The sequence below is a fragment of the Antedon mediterranea genome, chromosome 11, assembly GCF_964355755.1.
Source record: "Antedon mediterranea chromosome 11, ecAntMedi1.1, whole genome shotgun sequence".
NCBI classification, from domain to species: Eukaryota; Metazoa; Echinodermata; class Crinoidea; order Comatulida; family Antedonidae; genus Antedon; species Antedon mediterranea.
This window is the reverse complement of record NC_092680.1, coordinates 21,786,377-21,809,499: the sequence shown is the minus strand read 5'-3', so window position 1 is coordinate 21,809,499 and position 23,123 is coordinate 21,786,377. Positions and strand designations below refer to the sequence as shown.

At 33.4% G+C, this 23,123-nt stretch overlaps 1 protein-coding gene across 1 annotated transcript; it reads left to right on the top strand.

Annotated features, from left to right (window-relative positions):
• The first annotated feature begins 518 nt into the window (after positions 1–518).
• On the top strand, positions 519–22,059 carry LOC140062542 (voltage-dependent calcium channel subunit alpha-2/delta-1-like). The gene is made up of 23 exons (XM_072108802.1): positions 519–573; positions 1,642–2,264; positions 3,453–3,602; positions 4,137–4,276; positions 4,667–4,819; positions 7,154–7,318; positions 7,492–7,620; positions 7,952–8,080; positions 8,386–8,507; positions 8,778–8,881; positions 9,135–9,388; positions 9,725–9,869; positions 10,086–10,232; positions 10,544–10,654; positions 13,578–13,695; positions 14,365–14,587; positions 15,014–15,169; positions 15,400–15,611; positions 15,700–15,907; positions 16,380–16,590; positions 17,019–17,157; positions 18,128–18,293; positions 19,008–22,059. The coding sequence occupies exons 2-23, from the start codon at positions 2,064–2,066 to the stop codon at positions 19,213–19,215; spliced, it is 3,591 nt and encodes a 1,196-aa protein (XP_071964903.1). The 5' UTR covers positions 519–573; positions 1,642–2,063; the 3' UTR covers positions 19,216–22,059.
• The last annotated feature ends 1,064 nt before the right edge of the window (positions 22,060–23,123 follow it).

The following is a 23,123-nucleotide window of genomic DNA, read 5'->3' as shown; positions in this document are numbered from 1 at the left end:
ATCAACATATCCATGGATTAAAGAATAATCCATGACATATCCAAAATCCGTCTTGATCAATGAATGGTTTGAATTATTTTTAAAGATGTATTGTCCCCAAAAAACATGAAAACTGGAGATTAATTAAATAAGACTTTGAATATGTTATTTTGTAGTTTTAATAAAGTTAATCACTTTCATTGAAAAAAAAAACGAAAAAAAATTATGTTTTCACTTGTAAAATGTCAAAATAAATGGTTAAATTCAACCAAAAATCCATTGGCTGGCAGCCAATTTGACCATTTTTTCAGGTAAATACATTTTTTTTCGATCCAATTTTTGGTCAAAGTGGATAAATATTATTTTACATTAAAATAGAACATTCAACAAAAAAATGTGTAAGAATTATTTGTTCAGGGGGACAATACATCTTTAATAGTGGAGAATTTTTAAAATGAAAGCAGAAAGTAAAGATGTAGCACGCCACCTGGCGGTTGGGTTAAAAAATGTCATTCATTTGATGTGCAGTGATGTGTGACAAAACAACGGCGGTGTTGTTGACAGTTTTCGTATAAAAAGGTAGCTTTTCTTGAGGTTTGTTTGTTTATTTATGCATTTTGCAAATGATACTTAGTTTATTATGTAAATAGGAACCACTGAAAAGAGATTTTATTATGTATATATGCCAGTTAAAGTCCACTCTAGCATCACAGTTAGTCCACCACTCTTCTTCATCTGTCTCCTCCACGACGCCTCCTTTTCTTCCTTGATGCCCCACCACCACTAGATAAGATGAGATTAAGACGGTAGATGGTAGGCCTACGTTGTACCTAAACAATTACCAACATACAGAAATGTGTTGTATAATAAGTATGTTCTAGCCTCTGTATTATATTTTGTGTGTACAAAATTTTATTTAAAGTATTTTTTTAATTGTTTAAATTTTTTTCAATTGTTTTAATTTTATTCAATTTTTGTATATTTAAAGAATTGTTTTAATTTTTTTTTTTGCATAGACCTAACTATTTTGATATTGATAGTTGTTGGCATTTACGATATTTAAATTGTTCATTTCTGTAGTAGCCCTAGCTTAGGCATATTTAATATTAATAATATTTCTCTATAAGAAAAGTATAATATGGAACATTATGACATGCTTGTTGAATCGGGAATCGACATAATCACTTTAAAAAATGTCTATCAAATAAATTTGCATCTGCCTTCTGAGTATCTAAAAATATGTTGTTGCGTCCGTTAAAAAAGAATAAATGTGCTGGTATTTAATACAATTCATTCAAAATTATCAACATTTCTTTTTAGATATAAACACATTTAAATTTATTAAGTATTAATGTGGTAATTATGATACAGTCTATTAAAAAGTAGTTTTATTTGAGAACAAGCCGCTAATAAATTAATCAATGAGCCAGTGAACAAATAGATTTGTGTGCATTTTAAAGGACTAATTATTCATTTTGTTTGCATTCAGTTAAAAATTAGTTTGTTCATATGGTATAAATAATTGATAATAAGTCTTGTTCCCTTGCATCAATAATGCTCATTAGAAATAGTAAATTACAAAGAATTGATTAAGACTTAGATTACATTATAATGTATGAAAGGCAATCAATATTAAAAGAAAGAATATGAACTGGGTTTCAGAAGTGAGCGGAAATCAATGTAAACAGCATGTGTAAGAACACGAATGAAAGCATTGAATGATATAACAACAGACTTGAACAAACAAAACAAATTCATGAGTGGATACTAAATGCTGATCACATGACATCACAAGCGTGTACAGCTGTTGAATTAAGTGTTTGGCTGAAAGTGAATCTGAAATATCACAAGCGTGTACAGCTGTTGAATTAAGTGTTTGGCTGAAAGTGAATCTGAAATAATGTACTGCACACTTGAAATCCGACGGAAAGCATCAACTTCAATTATTTGAATCAGAAATTCGTAAAAATACTAAATCACATGACGCCTTCCATTGTCAGGTGACTGGGTGCAACATTCGTTTCGTGAACAATAAACTTTGCTGACAATTTTTGCAGCTTTACAGCAATTGATTCTAAAATTTAATGTATGATTTCATACTACATTGTGATTGGCTGAAAATGAGTAAATATCTGTACTTATCGTGCTTTTTAAGCCTCGTACTTATCTTGAGTTCTCAAGGTCATCAATATGGACAATACAGTTACGCGAGGTCAAATGAAGATGGACGATTGGCCGGAGATGTCCAAAATTGGGCCATTCTTATTCAGAATTATATACTTCAAGTAGGTATTACTTTCCTTTGATATTACAATTTTGTTATATCATGTTATTTATAATTATAGTATATTTGACATTACAGTGAACACTTTTGGCAGTGTAGCGTAGCGAAATTCTACACTATACCACTTTGCTGCTAGCTACACATTTATCAAAGGGTCACATAGCAACAAAATGCAATAAAAAACTATGTTTCCTATTAAAATTGATTGGTGATGGCTAGTAATACACATTTTCCATGTATTATACCTTACAATAAAACCACATTATATTGGTAACTGTCAATTTAGAATTTATTATGATAATGAGTTTCATGTATTATTATCAATGGTGTTTTTTAGTTTAGTAACCTACTGTAGTTGATTGATGTATAGAAAGGCTTAATTCTAAGATGCTGAACCAATATACTCAATACTACGATCATTTAAATTATTATGGATTGGCACCTTTGTGTATTATTTCTTCTAATTGTCTTTGTCGGTTTTCTCTTGGTGTTATTGATTTCTTTGTTTAATTTCTTTTTGTGACTCCAACAAGCATGGAGTGTAATTTTCTATTATGCGTTGGACCATGAAAAGACAAAAATTAAAATACTTGCATTTTATGTTGTTTTTTGTTTTTAAAGTAAAAAATGGTACCCATGCTTTTGGTGTTGGCAGCAAGAATAATATTATATTAATAAAAAATCAATAGTAATATTCTTAATTTTGAAATTTACAGTACACTATAATGTTCTTGTATACTATTATTGCTGTTATTTGTCATCTATAACAGTCATAGTATTATTTTTTTAAGCCAGTGTTTTTAAAGATGTATTGTATTTGTTCCCCTGAAAAAAATAATTGTTTAACATTTTTTGTTGTTGAAATATTCCAATTTAATGTCACAGATTTTCACTTTGACCAAAAGTTGGATTTAAAAAAAATATTTACCTGAATAAACTGTAATTTAACTAAAAACTGGACTGGAAGTCAATGAGTTTTTAGTTGAATTTAACTGTTTATTTTGTGTTTTTATAAATTAAAACATTACATTTTTTTCTATAGAAGATTAACTTTCTTAAAGCTGTGAAATGTCCTATTAAAAATCTTTTTATTAATATCATTTTTCATGTTTTTGGGGTACAGGCCTACAATACATCTTACATACAGTATATATTACAAAATGGTTTATTTTTAATCTTTCTTTTGTAGGTTACCAGTGATGGCTTGCAAACACAGTGGACTCAAAAGTTCTATGATCTTGCAAATTATACAATAGATATTAAAAACGGAAGCAAAACTATTGAGAAGGTACAAGGAATTCTGGGAGATTATTTCACAAAGAAAGAGCAAGCAGCAAAGGTAGAATGATCTCCGTCTTCTTTTTCTTTTTTTTTCTTTTTAACAAAAGAAGATCTAAGCCACTTTCAAAACACATCTTTTAAAGATGTGTTTTGTGTAAATAAAAATAAAATTACACGTAAGAATTACGAATTAAATTTTAAAAATAAGTAAAAAGTCATTGGTGGAATGTAGTTATACCATTGAAACACGTGGGAAACCTGTTCCCCAATATATAAGTATAACTTAATAGAGAAAAATTGCAACAAACTGAATTTATGCCTTTTTGACTTTAACTTTAATATTACTTTTGTTTTGTTCTGCATTTGCTTGGTCGTCCAAGCTGTGACCGAGGATGTACTGTATGTGACATTCTTGTGTCTATTTTTTAATAAAGAATTATTTGCTAGAAAAACATTTTGAGTCAGTTCCTGGTATTTGGGACTGTAACAAAACATTTTTAGAATAGTGCGTGGTACTGGGGATTAAAACGCGGGCACCACTGCTTTACACTAGGGGTGTTGACTGTAAAAAATATATTTGTTCCTTTTGTAGAGGATTGTTAAAAAGATTGCAGATCTGCACAGCAAATTTACAGCTAATAATTCCTATGAGCATCTATTTGAACTTGACATTGATGAATATAAAGACGCTGATATCCCTAAACGTTTACCAAAACCTTTGGTTTTCAACCCGTAAGTACCTAGATAATTACCAAAACCTCTGGTTTTCAACCAGTAAGTACCTAGGTAAATTACCAGAACCTCTGGTTTTCAACCCGTAAGTACCTAGATAATTACCAGAACCTCTGGTTTTCAACCCGTAAGTACTTAGATAATTACCAGAACCTCTGGTTTGACAGGCTTTCCTTCCAATCCCAAGGTCCAGGGTTCAGTGTGTTGTGGTTGTAACTCACGGCTGTTTCCTCTCCACTCCTTAAATGAGCATGATCAATCATATTGTATACATCTTGTCATTTCTTGCTTTTGGATGCATATGAAATATGAAATGAATGAAATGTTGTGGTGTGGACAGTTCGGTCTTTAACTTACTTCTTAGTAAGTTGTATTTTTGTATCTTTACAGTTACTTTAAACAAAATGTGAGTATGACAAAAAGTACAGTAAAGATATCTGATGAAGTGCCACGAGACGACAACAAGACGATTCAAACCATCCTGATGTTCCAGGGCCTGGATGAGGTCTTTACAAGTAACTCTAAGAAAGATCCATTACTAAGGTAAATACACTCTAAATATTGTTATTTTTATGATTAACTGGACATAAACATCATCTATCTCAAACTAACTTGAGGCAGGGATCCTTTTCTAACTAGGAGAACTGTAAATCAGCACTGCAACTTATTATTATGGAAATACCATGTATTGTGTTAAATACCATGTATTGTGTTAAATACCATGTATTGTGTTAAATACCATGTATTGTGTTAAATACCATGTATTGTGTTTAATACCATGTATTGTGTTAAATACCATGTATTGTGTTAAATACCATGTATTGTGTTTAATACCATGTATTGTGTTTAATACCATGTATTGTGTTAAATACCATGTATTGTGTTAAATACCATGTATTGTGTTAAATACCATGTATTGTGTTAAATACCATGTATTGTGTTTAATACCATGTATTGTGTTTAATACCATGTATTGTGTTAAATACCATGTATTGTGTTAAATACCATGTATTGTGTTAAATACCATGTATTGTGTTTAATACCATGTATTGTGTTAAATACCATGTATTGTGTTAAATACCATGTATTGTGTTTAATACCATGTATTGTGTTAAATACCATGTATTGTGTTAAATACCATGTATTGTGTTAAATACCATGTATTGTGTTAAATACCATGTATTGTGTTAAATACCATGTATTGTGTTAAATACCATGTATTGTGTTAAATACCATGTATTGTGTTAAATACCATGTATTGTGTTAAATACCATGTATTGTGTTTAATACCATGTATTGTGTTAAATACCATGTATTGTGTTTAATACCATGTATTGTGTTAAATACCATGTATTGTGTTAAATACCATGTATTGTGTTTAATACCATGTATTGTGTTAAATACCATGTATTGTGTTTAATACCATGTATTGTGTTAAATACCATGTATTGTGTTAAATACCATGTATTGTGTTTAATACCATGTATTGTGTTTAATACCATGTATTGTGTTAAATACCATGTATTGTGTTAAATACCATGTATTGTGTTTAATACCATGTATTGTGTTAAATACCATGTATTGTGTTAAATACCATGTATTGTGTTAAATACCATGTATTGTGTTAAATACCATGTATTGTGTTTAATACCATGTATTGTGTTAAATACCATGTATTGTGTTAAATACCATGTATTGTGTTAAATACCATGTATTGTGTTAAATACCATGTATTGTGTTAAATACCATGTATTGTGTTAAATACCATGTATTGTGTTAAATACCATGTATTGTGTTAAATACCATGTATTGTGTTAAATACCATGTATTGTGTTAAATACCATGTATTGTGTTAAATACCATGTATTGTGTTAAATACCATGTATTGTGTTAAATACCATGTATTGTGTTAAATACCATGTATTGTGTTAAATACCATGTATTGTGTTAAATACCATGTATTGTGTTAAATACCATGTATTGTGTTAAATACCATGTATTGTGTTAAATACCATGTATTGTGTTAAATACCATGTATTGTGTTAAATACCATGTATTGTGTTAAATACCATGTATTGTGTTAAATACCATGTATTGTGTTAAATACCATGTATTGTGTTAAATACCATGTATTGTGTTAAATACCATGTATTGTGTTAAATACCATGTATTGTGTTAAATACCATGTATTGTGTTAAATACCATGTATTGTGTTAAATACCATGTATTGTGTTTAATACCATGTATTGTGTTAAATACCATGTATTGTGTTTAATACCATGTATTGTGTTAAATACCATGTATTGTGTTAAATACCATGTATTGTGTTAAATACCATGTATTGTGTTAAATACCATGTATTGTGTTAAATACCATGTATTGTGTTTAATACCATGTATTGTGTTAAATACCATGTATTGTGTTAAATACCATGTATTGTGTTTAATACCATGTATTGTGTTAAATACCATGTATTGTGTTAAATACCATGTATTGTGTTAAATACCATGTATTGTGTTAAATACCATGTATTGTGTTTAATACCATGTATTGTGTTTAATACCATGTATTGTGTTAAATACCATGTATTGTGTTAAATACCATGTATTGTGTTAAATACCATGTATTGTGTTAAATACCATGTATTGTGTTAAATACCATGTATTGTGTTAAATACCATGTATTGTGTTAAATACCATGTATTGTGTTAAATACCATGTATTGTGTTAAATACCATGTATTGTGTTAAATACCATGTATTGTGTTTGTTGAGTGGCAGTGTTTTTGTTCCACTGAGGATGGTTCTCACTCACAATGTTTCATCCATTTTCATTTCTGATATGAACCCTTGATTTCTTTAAACATCCATTTCATTAGATGGCAATATTTTGGTTCTTCTGAGGGGATGGTGTGGACATTTCCAGGTCGTGAATGGGACACAAATTTTGCTGGTTTTTACAATGACTACGACCCACGAGTACGGCCTTGGTACATCGCAGCAACGAGTGGACCCAAGGATGTAGTTATTATAATGGACTGCAGGTTGGTTCTGTTCATTTGTTGGTTCATCTGAAATGCAACAAATCAAGTGTAAAACACTGCCATTAGTAACAAGGAAGTCATTCACCATGTGTAAAAAAGATTAAATATAATAAAAATAGGTTCCTTCAACTACCCATTTAAAATTAAAAATTAATATCATCCATATTTTACAGCTATTCAATGAAAGGCAAAAAATTTGAAATTACCAAACAAGTGGTAAATGCTGTACTGAGCACGCTCACAAAACAGGACTATGTGAATGTAATCTGTGCTAGAGCTAGCCATTGGGACGAGGTTGGCAAGTAAGTTACATTTTATTGGTTTAATTAAACATTTTATTTATATTGTTTATTTTTCCTCACTTTTCTCAACTTTTTCTTTAGACTTCTTAAGACTACAGAAAACAAACTTTTCTCTGTTAGAATCCCTGCAATATTGATGTAAATATATATTGCTGTAATGTACATTTAAATTGTATTGTACTTTTAATTTTAAACTTTTTTAGAAAGGGTGCAGTGAATCGGCGAGACTTGCCATTCTGTGAATCCTTTTATGTTTCCATAGACTCATTGACTTGTCCTTCGAAGGGGATTCCAGCCACTTTGTTTATATTTCTTTATTTTTCCTGTTTAGATGGCATTATTATAATACAGAAGTATTAAGCTGTAAAGATGACCGCCTTGTACCTGCATCAACAGCACATCGTAAAGATTTAAATGAAAAGACGGGGAACTTGGTACCAGGAGGAACCAGTGAGCTCAAGTTAGTATAAACTAAAGTTCTGTCTATACTATTAAAAAAATGTGTGATGTGCCCAAATATGGTAGTGATATGCTCAAATATGGTAGTGATATGACATCATCATGTCCATATATGGGCACATCACATTTTTTTGTCTCTTAAAGATAGTGTAGAAAGAGTTTAACACAGTACACCCATCAAAGTGTCCCTTATATTGGGGTGTCTCCTGAATAGGGGTTACGCAAAGGGGCTGTATGTACATTTGAATAAAACCCAAAACATAATAACCATAGTACATTAAAATTGTATTTCTGTATTTATTAAAGGAAAGGTTTTGAGAAGGCCTTTGAACTTTTAACTGGTCCTTCGCGGACTGGTTGTCAAACTTTAATTGTCCTTATTACGGACGGTCAAGACACAGACGGTGAGCATGTACGCTGTGGTCCAGGTAAATTATTCTTTTATGGAATTTTCTTTTTTTTAACTTTTTTTGTTAATTTTTTTTCTTTTTTTGACTTCATCCTATCTACAATAATTCAAATATTACAAGGATGTGCTCATGTTTTCTGTTTTTTCTTTTATCTAGTTATTAATGTGTTATCTTAATATTTGGTGGTTTAATCTGTAATTTAAAATTCATGTGAATTTCAGTAAATATAGACCTATGTTAGAATTTGATGATTCAATTTAAGATAACCATATTTTAATTAATAAATAGGTTACTATACAAGGAGTGGATACGTTCCTGGACCTATTTGCCGCTATAACTGGACAAAGGTGTTTGATTTTGTTGAACAAATGAATAAAAACATGAACCCAAAAGTAAGTATTTTTAATTTTTTGTAAACATTTTATTATATTGTGTATACTTTTTTATCTAAAACAAAGCCAGGTATGAAGAAGTGAAAAATTGTGTTGTGCCCAAATATAGAAGTGATATGTTTAAATATGGTAGTGATATAACATCATCATGTCCATATATGGGTACATCAAAAAAAGTAACTTCTAAAGACTACACTAATCTCTCACTTGTTAATAAATGTGTTGATTTCAACATTTTCATTTCTGTTCATAGACCAGAATATTCAGTTATCTGACCAATTCTGCTGGCGAAGAGTTCCCTGGTAAACTAGCATGTGACAATGGTGGTCACATGCGCAAATTGGAGGACGGTACAAATCTCATCTCGCAAATGAGTGACTACTTTGATTTTCTTGTCACCAACTCAGTAACGCAAGAAGGTCTTTGGACGGCCCCTTACCTGGATGCCTGGGGTCTTGGTTTGATGGTTACATATGCAATACCTGTTGTTAGTACATCAAGTAAAAAGTAAGTCCTTATCTAGAGATGGTTACATATGCAATACCTGTTGTTAGTACATCAAGTAAAAAGTAAGTCCTTATCTGGATGCTTGGGGTCTTGGTTTGATGGTTACATATGCAATACCTGTTGTTAGTACATCAAGTAAAAAGTAAGTAATAAGTTTGAATTAGGATACAGAGAACACTGGTTATATAGATAAACCTAGGGTAATCATCGTCTCAGTTGCCAAAATACACTAGTTTGGTTGTTAAAATAAATTTTATAGAATTTTCTTTTCAGTCCTAACTAATGGTCATGAATTATTATTTTTCATTGGATGATCTTTGTATTGGTTTGTTTCAGATTATTAGGTGTGGTTGGTATTGACGCAACCCTAGATGAGATTGAGAACCTGATTGTAAGTGAGAAGTGGGGGTCAGTTTATGCATTTCTTATCAATAAGGAGGGAGAGACAATCTTTCATCCACTTCTCAAACCAAGCAGTAAGGTAAGAAACTACCTCAGTATTTGCAATAAGACTTGTATATGTTTGTCTTGCGAACAGGATTTCCACCTTTAAGAAGGATAGTGAATGAATTAGCTTATGGTTATCCTTGGCAATTTGCCTAAAATATAAATTTTCTCTGTTTGATAATGAAAATAAAGATGACTGATTACTGTCAAATCCTTTCTAAATAATAAAATGTGTTTATTTATATTTTAGTTATCGGATGATCCAATCTTTATTACCATATCAAAGTTAGAACAACGAGATGGAAAACCTGAAGAATTCAGTCAAGTAGAGAATGACATGAAAGCGGGGAAGAGTGGATTTAAGTACATAAAAGAGGCTGTCCGTGGAGTTCCTAAAGTAAGACAAATTATCATTTTCTTTATTAATTTATTTTTTTTTTTAATTTATTCATTGGTATTTATTCTCAAAGCAAAAAGATTAAAACATGGCAGCAAAATGCTGATTTGCGTTTCAATTTACAAAATATGTATACAATTGGTTAAAAATACTTTAAAATATTAAAAATTACTGCTATAGGCCATAAAAACAATTTGAACATCAAAATACATAAATAAACAGCAAAACTACATTAAAAAGCAAATCAGTTAAAATTAACAGATAGTTATTTATATAATATATCTTATTTAACCAAGATATTTTAATTTTAGGGTGATTTTTCAGACGGTGTGAAGGTGTTAATAATGCCCGCCACTTATTACTATACATCTCTCAACCAATCAGATTATTCATTTGCTTTTAGCCTTGCTGATACAGACTCTGTAAGTATAATTGTCTGAGAACGAAAATATTCTTCATCTATGATCATTTTTATTTGTAGTAACTACTCTAGTTTGTACATTGTTTTCTGGATAAAGAATAAGGACCCCTTCTGAAACAAGCTCCCCAGCTTAAAGGATTATCCTCTGCTATCCCATAACAAGCTCCCCAGCTTAAAGGGTTATCCTCTGCTATCCCATAACAAGCTCCCCAGCTTAAAGGGTTATCCTCTGCTATTCCATAACAAGCTCCCCAGCTTAAAGGGTTATCCTCTGCTATCCCATAACAAGCTTCCCAGCTTAAAGGGTTATCCTCTGCTATTCCATAACCAGCTTCCCAGCTTAAAGGGTTATCCTCTGCTATCCCATAACAAGCTCCCCAGCTTAAAGGGTTATCCTCTGCTATTCCATAACAAGCTTCCCAGCTTAAAGGGTTATCCTCTGCTATTCCATAACAAGCTCCCCAGCTTAAAGGGTTATCCTCTGCTATCCCATAACAAGCTTCCCAGCTTAAAGGATTATCCTCTGCTATCCCATAACAAGCTCCCCAGCTTAAAGGGTTATCCTCTGCTATCCCATAACAAGCTCCCCAGCTTAAAGGGTTATCTCTGCTATCCCATAACAAGCTTCCCAGCTTAAAGGGTTATCCTCTGCTATTCCATAACAAGCTCCCCAGCTTAAAGGGTTATCCTCTGCTATCCCATAACAAGCTCCCCAGCTTAAAGGGTTATCCTCTGCTATCCCATAACAAGCTCCCCAGCTTAAAGGGTTATCTCTGTTATCCCATAACAAGCTTCCCAGCTTAAAGGGTTATCCTCTGCTATTCCATAACAAGCTCCCCAGCTTAAAGGGTTATCCTCTGCTATCCCATAACAAGCTTCCCAGCTTAAAGGGTTATCCTCTGCTATCCCATAACAAGCTCCCCAGCTTAAAGGGTTATCCTCTGCTATCCCATAACAAAAGGGTTATCCTCTGCTATCCCATAACACGCTCCCCAGCTTAAAGGGTTATCCTCTGTTATTCCATAACAAGCTCCCCAGCTTAAAGGGTTATCCTCTGCTATCCCATAACAAGCTCCCCAGCTTAAAGGGTTATCCTCTGCTATTCCATAACAAGCTCCCCAGCTTAAAGGGTTATCCTCTGCTATTCCATAACAAGCTTCCCAGCTTAAAGGGTTATCCTCTGCTATTCCATAACAAGCTCCCCAGCTTAAAGGGTTATCCTCTGCTATTCCATAACAAGCTTCCCAGCTTAAAGAGTTATCCTCTGCTATCCCATAACAAGCTTCCCAGCTTAAAGGGTTATCCTCTGCTATTCCATAACAAGCTCCCCAGCTTAAAGGGTTATCCTCTGCTATCCCATAACAAGCTTCCCAGCTTAAAGGTTTATCCTCTGCTATTCTATAACAAGCTCCCCAGCTTAAAGGGTTATCCTCTGCTATCCCATAACAAGCTTCCCAGCTTAAAGGGTTATCCTCTGCTATTCCATAACAAGCTCACCAGCTTAAAGGGTTATCCTCTGCTATCCCATAACAAGCTTCCCAGCTTAAAGGGTTATCCTCTGCTATTCCATAACAAGCTCCCCAGCTTAAAGTGTTATCCTCTGCTATCCCATAACAAGCTTCCCAGCTTAAAGGGTTATCCTCTGCTATCCCATAACAAGCTCCCCAGCTTAAAGGGTTATCCTCTGCTATCCCATAACAAGCTTCCCAGCTTAAAGGTTTATCCTCTGCTATTCCATAACAAGCTCCCCAGCTTAAAGGGTTATCCTCTGCTATCCCATAACAAGCTTCCCAGCTTAAAGGGTTATCCTCTGCTATTCCATAACAAGCTCACCAGCTTAAAGGGTTATCCTCTGCTATCCCATAACAAGCTTCCCAGCTTAAAGGGTTATCCTCTGCTATTCCATAACAAGCTCCCCAGCTTAAAGTGTTATCCTCTGCTATCCCATAACAAGCTTCCCAGCTTAAAGGGTTATCCTCTGCTATCCCATAACAAGCTCCCCAGCTTAAAGGGTTATCCTCTGCTATCCCATAACAAGCTCCCCAGCTTAAAGGGTTATCCTCTGCTATTCCATAACAAGCTCCCCAGCTTAAAGGGTTATCCTCTGCTATTCCATAACAAGCTCCCCAGCTTAAAGGGTTATCCTCTGCTATCCCATAACAAGCTCCCCATCTTAAAGGGTTATCCTCTGCTATCCCATAACAAGCTCCCCAGCTTAAAGGGTTATCCTCTGTTATTCCATAACAAGCTCCCCAGCTTAAAGGGTTATCCTCTGCTATCCCATAACAAGCTCCCCAGCTTAAAGGGTTATCCTCTGCTATTCCATAACAAGCTCCCCAGCTTAAAGGGTTATCCTCTGCTATTCCATAACAAGCTTCCCAGCTGAAAGAGTTATCCTCTGCTATCCCATAACAAGCTTCCCAGCTTAAAGGGTTATCCTCTGCTATCCCATAACAAGCTTCCCAGCTTAAAGGGTTATCCTCTGCAGCTATCCCATAACAAGCTTCCCAGCTTAAAGGGTTATCCTCTGCTATCCCATAACAAGCTTCCCAGCTTAAAGGGTTATCCTCTGCTATCCCATAACAAGCTTCCCAGCTTAAAGGGTTATCCTCTGCTATCCCATAACAAGCTCCCCAGCTTAAAGGGTTATCCTCTGCTATTCCATAACAAGCTTCCCAGCTTAAAGGGTTATCCTCTGCTATCCCATAACAAGCTTCCCAGCTTAAAGGGTTATCCTCTGCTATCCCATAACTGTATAATTATTTAGTTTTTGTATGATTTTGTTCATTTCAAACTATAATGTATTATATTGTGTATTTTATGGATAGCAATAAATATTACAAAAAAACAATGTATGATGTAATTTATTTCATTTCTGATTTGTTGTAGACGTTATTTATTTCATTATTTCTGATTTGTTGTAGACGTTCCGTCGTTCAAATGAACCTCAAGATAAGTCATCTCTACCAATGAGTGTTTTCAACATTTTAACCGAATACAACAGTTCGTTGGCTAGGAAACGTCTGAAAAAAGACGGAAAAAGTATTTATTGTTTGTTTTGTATTATAATTTTCAGAAATTTTTATTTTCCCATTTCACTCCTTTAATGTAATTGCATGGAACCAGTTCTCTGTTTACACAAAATCTCTTATTTACAACATATCACCATAAATATGTTTTCAAAGAACAAAATGGCCTATGTATTATTTAGTTTTGTATAACACCTAAATAAATTGATTGGATGATTGTAGGTCACATGGCATGCAATAGTACGAACTATTTAACAATCGTTAAATAGTACTTTAAAAAAAATGTTGTGTACGAACATTTAAAAAAATTTTTTTTTAATACCATTACTTGAAAAACCGAACAGCGAGCCCATTCTGCCGCAATTTTACGAGTGATGTGTGTATTCTATTGTAGCACGACGGAAGTACATTTTTGGAGAGATATGTACTAATTTAGACCAAAAAAGCATTTAAATTACTTTTTATTGAATCTGATTCAAATGACAGGATCTATTTAGATGTTATATAAAGAAAATAATGAATGTTTTATATTCGTGGAATGGTACAAATAATGGCATGAGGTGAATGATGAAGGGTTATTACACCTATGTAAATATGTGACGTGATTGGTTGAAACTGCATCACATGATTACCAAAAAGTGATTAAGATATGTTAATGTTTTAAATATGTTATTTTCTTCAGTTTTATATTATTTGATGGATATAAAGAACAAAGAACCTAGATATAAAGGATTAACAGTCACTTATAAACATTCATCAATAAAGTTTGCACCAAAATGTTACTGTAACCCAAACAAGTTCATCTTTGACGATGACTTAGGCCAGAAGACGGTGGTGGCTCATGAGTTTATGAACGGAAATGAGAATCCAGGATGTCCTAATGGAACCTTTGAGAAGAATATCAAGTAGGCAGCTCAGTACACTTTTATTTATTCTATAAAACAAATATTTCTAATAACAAGTTTCTTATGTACTCTATTGATTGACATTCTTATCAAATTTTTGTAGTTGAAGTATTTATATTACATTTCTTATCAACTTTTTATTGTTGATTTATTTATATTACATTTCTTATCAACTTTTTCTTGTTGATTTATTTATATTACATTTCTTATCAACTTTTTATTGTTGATTTATTGATATTACATTTCTTATCAACTTTTTATTGTTGATTTATTTATATTACATTTCTTATCAACTTTTTATTGTTGATTTTATTTATATTACATTTCTTATCAACTTTTTATTGTTGATTTATTGATATTACATTTCTTATCAACTTTTTAAGCTGATATAATAATACTACTGTACATTCTTATCAACTTTCTCAGAGCGGATGTATTGATAACATCACAGATTGAAGCAATATGGAAGAAGCGTAACTTTGACCTTTTAAAGGATGTCAAGTGGACATATATTGGTTGCCGTAGTGGAGTATTTAGAACATATCCAGGTCATAGGTCAAGTCGTCCATATGACCCTACAAAGTAAGTACTGCATAGGAATACAATATTTGTATAGAATATAAAATGTTTAAATAAAAAAAACATCATTGTTGTCATAATCATTGTCTGTAATTCATTGGCATCATTATCATGCATCAACTCCAAATGTTTGTCATCACCATTTTGCCATATTTCTAAAGTTACCTTATTTACTAAGCAGCGCTCAAGATCTCAAATCAATGTCATATTTTATCTTTGAATTTTTATGTTAGACGTCCATGGTATCATCGTGTGATTGTAAGTCCTCACAAAACATCCATATCAACAGCTTACATGGATGCTGCTGGAGCTGGCAAGATTATCAGCATTTCACAGGCCATCTTTGAAGGAATGCAAACACGCAATAAATCAGAATGTGAAGGCAATGAGGGACAATTGATAATGGGAGGCTGTGTCTGCACTCATGACTCAGATTGTGCTTCATGTAAGTGACAAAGAACTAATTCAAATGTCAGAAATCCTTTATTTGTAGATTTATAATTTCAGATGTTTATAAATGTTCTTTTTTGCAGCTCGTTGCTATGTAAGTGATGCCCCAAGTTACACCGACAGATCACGCCCTCGCTGTGCCATGGAGAGAGTTGAAGCTGTCACATCGCTGGATATTCTTTACAATGATTTTCACAAAGCTGTTTATGAACGAATGGAAGCAAGTGATGGCAACCACTCATGTGAAGCCAAATACCCATGTCCTGATGGAGAACCAGGCTGTCAAACACGGTTAGTATTATATCAAGTTTAGGGTCAAGCAATGCCAGGTCAACAGTAGCAAGAAGCTCTACTTAACTCATTTACATAAAACAGGTGATATACTCACTAAAGCTTCTTTCCCACTTGAATGCATTGACCAATCACAATGCGATGGATCACCCAAGCTGTTGCTTATGATTGGTCAACTCACTTGCATTGTTGTTGCGTTTTGTCTAAGTAGGAACTAAGCTAACATATGTAACTAAGGAATATATTAAATAGACACGTAATACTCCACCAGTATTCATGAGAATAGGAGAAAAAATATGGTCAGAGTCAGACACATGAGAAGTTCCAGTTAAACTGAGAACAACGTAAACCAGAATTATTGTAAGCTAAAAAAACCACAACTTTTTAGAATCCATTCTGAATCATTTTGCCCAAGGATGGTTTTGGATAGTTCAAAATATTTGTTGTAAAACCTTCTATCTCAACATTGCAGGTGCTACTTGTTTGATAAGAATGCAAATATTGTGATTGATACAGACTTTTTGGAAGCAACAGCATTAGATGAACGTAAATACAAACGGGTATCACTTGGCAAGAAAGAGGGTGAAGTCATGCATGACTTGATCTACAAACACCAATTCTTTGTACGAAAAGAACAGATTGATTTCCAAGGATCATGCAGTGTGTCTCCTTACGCACCAAAGGTGAATAACCATCAACTCTTAACTCTTTATTTGCAATTTTGTTTTCATGTTGAGACACAATTTATCACAATTCCCCATAGCAATAGCTCTGAATAGATATACAACTAAAATAAAATTATTAACTATTTTATTATATCCATGTTAGACTATATTAATATTATATGTTAGCGCTCCCTTGTTTTTTCTATAATTATTGTTACTCAATGATAAATGGCTACGTTGACAGCCAGACTACTGTCTGCATCTATCTCACAGAATCTCTTCTCCCAGAGGTGCTTTAGGGTTTGAGAATGCCCAGTCCGAGTTTCTAAATACCTATTTTTTGCTTCCGTCCTCTTTGGTGCATAAATCCTGGATCCGCCCCTGTAATAGTACTATAAATGAATCATGTGATAAATGCGTCCAATGTCTATATTACTTGGTTTCAGGCGAGCCTGCAGGGCATACCAATGACACCTGGTGAGTTGGATGATTACTACAAGACCAAGGGGCCTACCCCTTCCTTCTCAAACTCTTTTGGATGTATTCAAGATGTTGTTGGTTATCAGGCTAATGATAGTGTTGTAGGTATGTACACACATTATTTACTACATTAAGGAGTTGGGTAGCCAAGTCGTTAGGACACTTAAAGGTCATACGGAGAAACCAGGGTTCAACTCCCAGTCTACTCCGCTGTAAATGAGTACCTGGTTGAAAATAATAGGGATGATAAGGTGGCATTAAAGGAACTGGCCATCCTACCACATAATGCCAAGGCTTAGTACAATGAGCTCCTAACAGCTCATTTCCCTACGTTCTACCACATAATGCCATGGCTTAGTACAATGAGCTCCTAACAGCTCATTTCCCTACGTTCTACCACATAATGCCAAGGCTTAGTACAATGAGCTCCTAACAGCTCATTTCCCGACGTTCTACCACATAATGCCATGGCTTAGTACAATGAGCTCCTAACAGCTCATTTCCCTACGTTCTACCACATAATGCCATGGCTTAGTACAATGAGCTCCTAACAGCTCATTTCCCTACGTTCTACCACATAATGCCAATGCTTAGTACAATGAGCTCCTAACAGCTCATTTCCCTACGTTCTACCACATAATGCCAAGGCTTAATACAATGAGCTCCTAACAGCTCATTTCCCTACGTTCTACCACATAATGCCATGGCTTAGTACAATGACCTCCTAACAGCTCATTTCCCTACGTTCTACCACATAATGCCATGGCTTAGTACAATGAGCTCCTAACAGCTCATTTCCCTACGTTCTACCACATAATGCCAAGGCTTAGTACAATGAGCTCCTAACAGCTCATTTCCCTACGTTCAGAAATGGCAACAGGGCTTACTTTTATTTACTACAAGACTAAGGAACCTATTTTTCTCAAATCATTTTTGCTGTATTTAAAATGATATTTTTAAAGCACAAATTAAATCGCTTCTGAGGTTGATCTGTACGCAATGGAATGTGAAAACACCACTGTTTGTGTGTGTAACCTGATCTTCTTTAATTATTAAATGATATTTTGATTTGCAGAGGCCAATGGAATTATAACAGGGAATGTATCAGGGCCGTGCAAGTCTGGTTTCTATTATGTGTCAGCACTACCCAAGACAAATCTTTACCTGCTTGTTATTGAGAATTGGCGCAACACCAAGGAAAAAACTAAATACTTCAATTTCAACTGTAAAATTACAAATGCGTAAGTAAAACTTCTTGAATTTTCTTCTTCATGAAAGCAGAAACAATAACTGTAATGCAAGATTTTCATACACAGTTTATCTGGACCTGTTCACTTTATCTTGACCTGTTCACTTTATCTGGACCTGTTCACTTTATCTGGACCTGTTCACTTTATCTGCACCTGTTCACTTTATCTGCACCTGTTCACTTTATCTGCACCTGTTCACTTTATCTGCACCTGTTCACTTTATCTGGACCTGTTCACTTTATCTGCACCTGTTCACTTTATCTGCACCTGTTCACTTTATCTGCACCTGTTCACTTTATCTGCACCTGTTCACTTTATCTGGACCTGTTCACTTTATCTGAACCTGTTCACTTTATCTGCACCTGTTCACTTTATCTGCACCTGTTCACTTTATCTGCACCTGTTCACTTTATCTGCACCTGTTCACTTTATCTGCACCTGTTCACTTTATCTGCACCTGTTCACTTTATCTGCACCTGTTCACTTTATTTTGTACCTAATGTCCTTGTTTTATAGACATTATGTAATTGTATGGTTTTACAAAAATCTAAAACATCAATTCGTGTCTTCTGCAACAGTAAAACATACATTTGATCTATTTCCATATGTCCATTTTTTAATACAATTACAGACTTACTTACTAAATTTTGCTGGTTAGACCTTCAATAATTTGTAAATAACAATGTTTTTTGTTTATTTTTTCAGTATTGCTGGAACAGGAGCTTTTCGTATCATCAATGGAACATGTGCACACAATGATGACAAACAGAGTTTAGCTCAACAAGATAAATGTCCCATGATAAATGATATTGAGGTGCCGTGTTTATACAGTGGTGCTGATACAACACTTGTACAAAGAAAACTGCTACTGCTACTCATCTTTATAACATTTATTACCTCGTCTTATTTATGAATTTTTCACTTCTTTCTTTTTGTAATTATTTACCTGAACCATGCCTCAACACAATTCTAGTTCAAATATTTGTGGACTACTCTATTGATCTTGTACGGGTGCTCTTGAGCAGGGCACTACTATTATTTATTAGTCAATAATATGACTGGATGTTCATCATTGCACTGCGCTGATTACTGGCTGCAACATTATGTTTCCAGTCGTGTTTGATCCAATCCAGGGTAATTTTCATTTTATTTCTTTATTTGATCAAAAAACAACAATAAAAACTGATCAGGAAATCAAAAGTGACCTAGATGAATGATGTAAAGCGCCTTTATGCGTTAAGCGCTAGGTAAGATCATTGACATATTATTATTAACTCAAAAGCCAACTTACAATTTTGTATGTGATTAATGTTTTGTAAGATATTTGTAATATTATGGTACTTGACACAAATCTTTTTTAATTATGCAATAATTTATTTACAAATGTTATTAACCATCACTATTTTAAGAAGTAAGTTATGTAAAAAGGATTCAATATATTGTATATGCAATTAATGTTATAGATTGATAATATCGTTGTCAAATGAAATTTGTTTCAATCAACGTTATTAAGAAACTAATTAAATACACAGAGTTTGTAATGGAAATTAGATCTTTTAGTTTAGTAATTGCACCAAGCTAAAGCTTTACATTTGATCAAGATAGTTACACCTTTATATTTTGATTCAAGTGATTTACCGATACAGTATTGTTTAAAAGAAGTATTAACAATTCTTAGACTAATTGTGTGGTACTATCATAAGGTATGCTGTAAATATTTGTCTAAATGCAACACGATTACAAATGTGAAGGAATGTGAGTGATTAATAATGTATAACTTTCAAAGTACATTTGTAATTGTAAGTGTTTCAATTTTAGAATATTATTGTGCAATAGAAAATAGACATTTTAAAGACATTTGATTGTTGCAATAACTCACACAGTGTATTATTATTACTGTAATAATACGTACACGTTGAATTATCAAAATAATAATTGTTGTTAAAAATCAACATGCTCTAGGTATCAGATAATAATTGTAGAGCACTGAACTACCAAGAAGAACATATGTTATTTAAATGTAAAAACATTCATCTACTTTTAATCCTTAACTATGTTTTCTATTAATACCTTAAATATTATACCTTGCTTGCTTGTAACAATACGTGACACTATACCTAAGATCAATTTCTTTTAAAATTGTGGCATACCTCTTTTATTATCCTTGCTTACTTGTCTCTTTTCCACCCATTGGTTTATCGCAAATAGCGTGTACGACGCATGATGGGAAGGGTTTGGGAGCAAACGTCACAACGCGTACGTACATGATTTGTTGTTTGTGCGTACGCGTTGCGTGACGTTTTCTCCCAAACCATTCCCATCATGCATTGTGCAATTACGTTTATCAAACTATTTGTGACGATAAACATTATTACAATGATTGTGAGTGCAGTGTCATCTGTATCAAGCTATTTGCGACGATAAACATTATTACAATGATTGTGAGTGTCATCTGTATCAAGCTATTTGCGACGATAAACATTATTTACAAGGATTGTGAGTGTCATCTGTAAATATTTTTCTGTATGAAATTTAACTTTGTACTTTTGTAGATGTTATTTAGATGTTTCATATTGATATTTATTATTTCAAATTTGTGTAAACAAAATTGTAAAAGTTGAACACGGCAACCACAAAACAAAGAGGGAAACATACAATAGGGGTGCCCTAACATACAATAGGGGTGCCCTAACAATAACATACGATAGGGGTGCCCTAACATACGATAGGGGTGCCCTAACATACAATAGGGGTGCCCTAACATACAATAGGGGTGCCCTAACATACAATAGGGGTGCCCTAACATACAATAGGGGTGCCCTAACATACAATAGGGGTGCCCTAACATACGATAGGGGTGCCCTAACATACGATAGGGGTGCCCTAACATACGATAGGGTGCCCTAACATACGATAGGGGTGCCCTAACATACGATAGGGGTGCCCTAACATACGATAGGGGTGCCCTAACATACGATAGGTATCGTATACAATAGGGGTGCCCTAACATACAATAGGGGTGCCCTAAAACATACAATAGGGGTGCCCTAACATACAATAGGGGTGCCCTAACATACAATAGGGGTGCCCTAACATACAATAGGGGTGCCGTAACATACAATAGGGGTGCCCTAAAACATACAATAGGGGTGCCCTAAAACATACAATAGGGGTGCCCTAACATACAATAGGGGTGCCCTAACATACAATAGGGGTGCCCTAACATACAATAGGGGTGCCCTAACATACAATAGGGGTGCCCTAACATACAATAGGGGTGCCCTAAAAAGGAATTAAGTATATGATAGAATAATATGTAATATAAAATTTGATAACATCTAAAAATAACCAATAAACGACTAAATATAAATACAAGATGCTCCATGCATAAACAGTTAAAAAACGAGTAATAGTCCCAGACTAGAAAATGGAAGAAATATTGTACAGAAGTAATTTGCATTTTATTACAGATTCTTGCAGTATCTTTAATATTTAATAATTGTTCTGTATTTATAAGATTTTATAACTTATTGTTAAGCTCTGTATACACTATCAAACTAGTTTGAAAGAAAGTGTGATGTGCGCAAATTTAGTAGTTATATGACATAATCATGTCCATATATGGGAAAATCACTTTTTTTTTGTCAGATAAAGTTTGATAGTGTAGACAAGACTCTAGACTATAGTATTTATTTATAACAGTGGATAGTGGTAATGAATTTGTGCAATATATCTTACGGTGTTCAGAATATCAACAGACACGGTGGTTCAGCATTCATTTCATAATAGGTAATGTTCATTAGATATAAACCATAAGCTTAGGTCAAGACAGCATGTATTTTAATCGTAGAGAATATTATATAAGTTCAATAAATTCATTTGAATAGTAAATAATATAGTAGGCCAAAATATCAACTTATTATTACTATAGTACAGGGATTTTTTTTTAAATGGCCAAAATATCTATATTCAATTATGATTATGCAATAATATTGCCATATATGCACATATTGCATTATCAACATCTTTTAGAGGCATAGCAACCAGTTAAATATAAAAAAATAAAAGGGTCGAAATTTGGCAATTTTCAAAAATGGACAAAAAACGCATTTGTTTAAATACTGTTATTATGCAATAATATTGCTATATATGCGCATATATTGCATTATAATCATCTTATTGACGTATAGTAACCATTTATGTCGAAAAATAAAAAGGTCGAAATTGGGCCATTTTTCATCCAAAGATCCCTTACTATAGTACAGGGATTTTTTCCAAAAATGGCCAAAATACGCACTTTTTAAAATACTGTTATTATGCAATAATAATGCTATATATGCGCATATATTACATTATAATCATCTTATAGACGTATAGTAACCATTTATGTCTAAAAATAAAAAGGTCGAAATTGGACCATTTTTCGAAAAATCCCTTACTATAGTACAGGGATTTTTTACAAAAAATAGACAAAATATCAAGTTTTTAAAATTCAATTATTATGCAATAAAATTGCTCTATATGATCATATATTGCTTTATCATCACCTTATAGTACCATAGACACCAGTTTTATCGAAAAATAAAAGGGTAGAAAATGGCCATTTTTAGTCGAGTGGACGTTCACTATGTCTGTCGGTCTGTCTGTCGGTCCGGTATCACTATGCGTTTTAGCACGCGACTTATGGCTGTTGGCCTTGTTAGAAAAAATCCTTGTACTATAGTACAGGGATTTTTCATAAGTGAGCTCCCCTTCATTGCCTAAGTCACACAGCTGACTTAGGCAGAAACACAACAAATATAGTATATTGATATAAGCAGT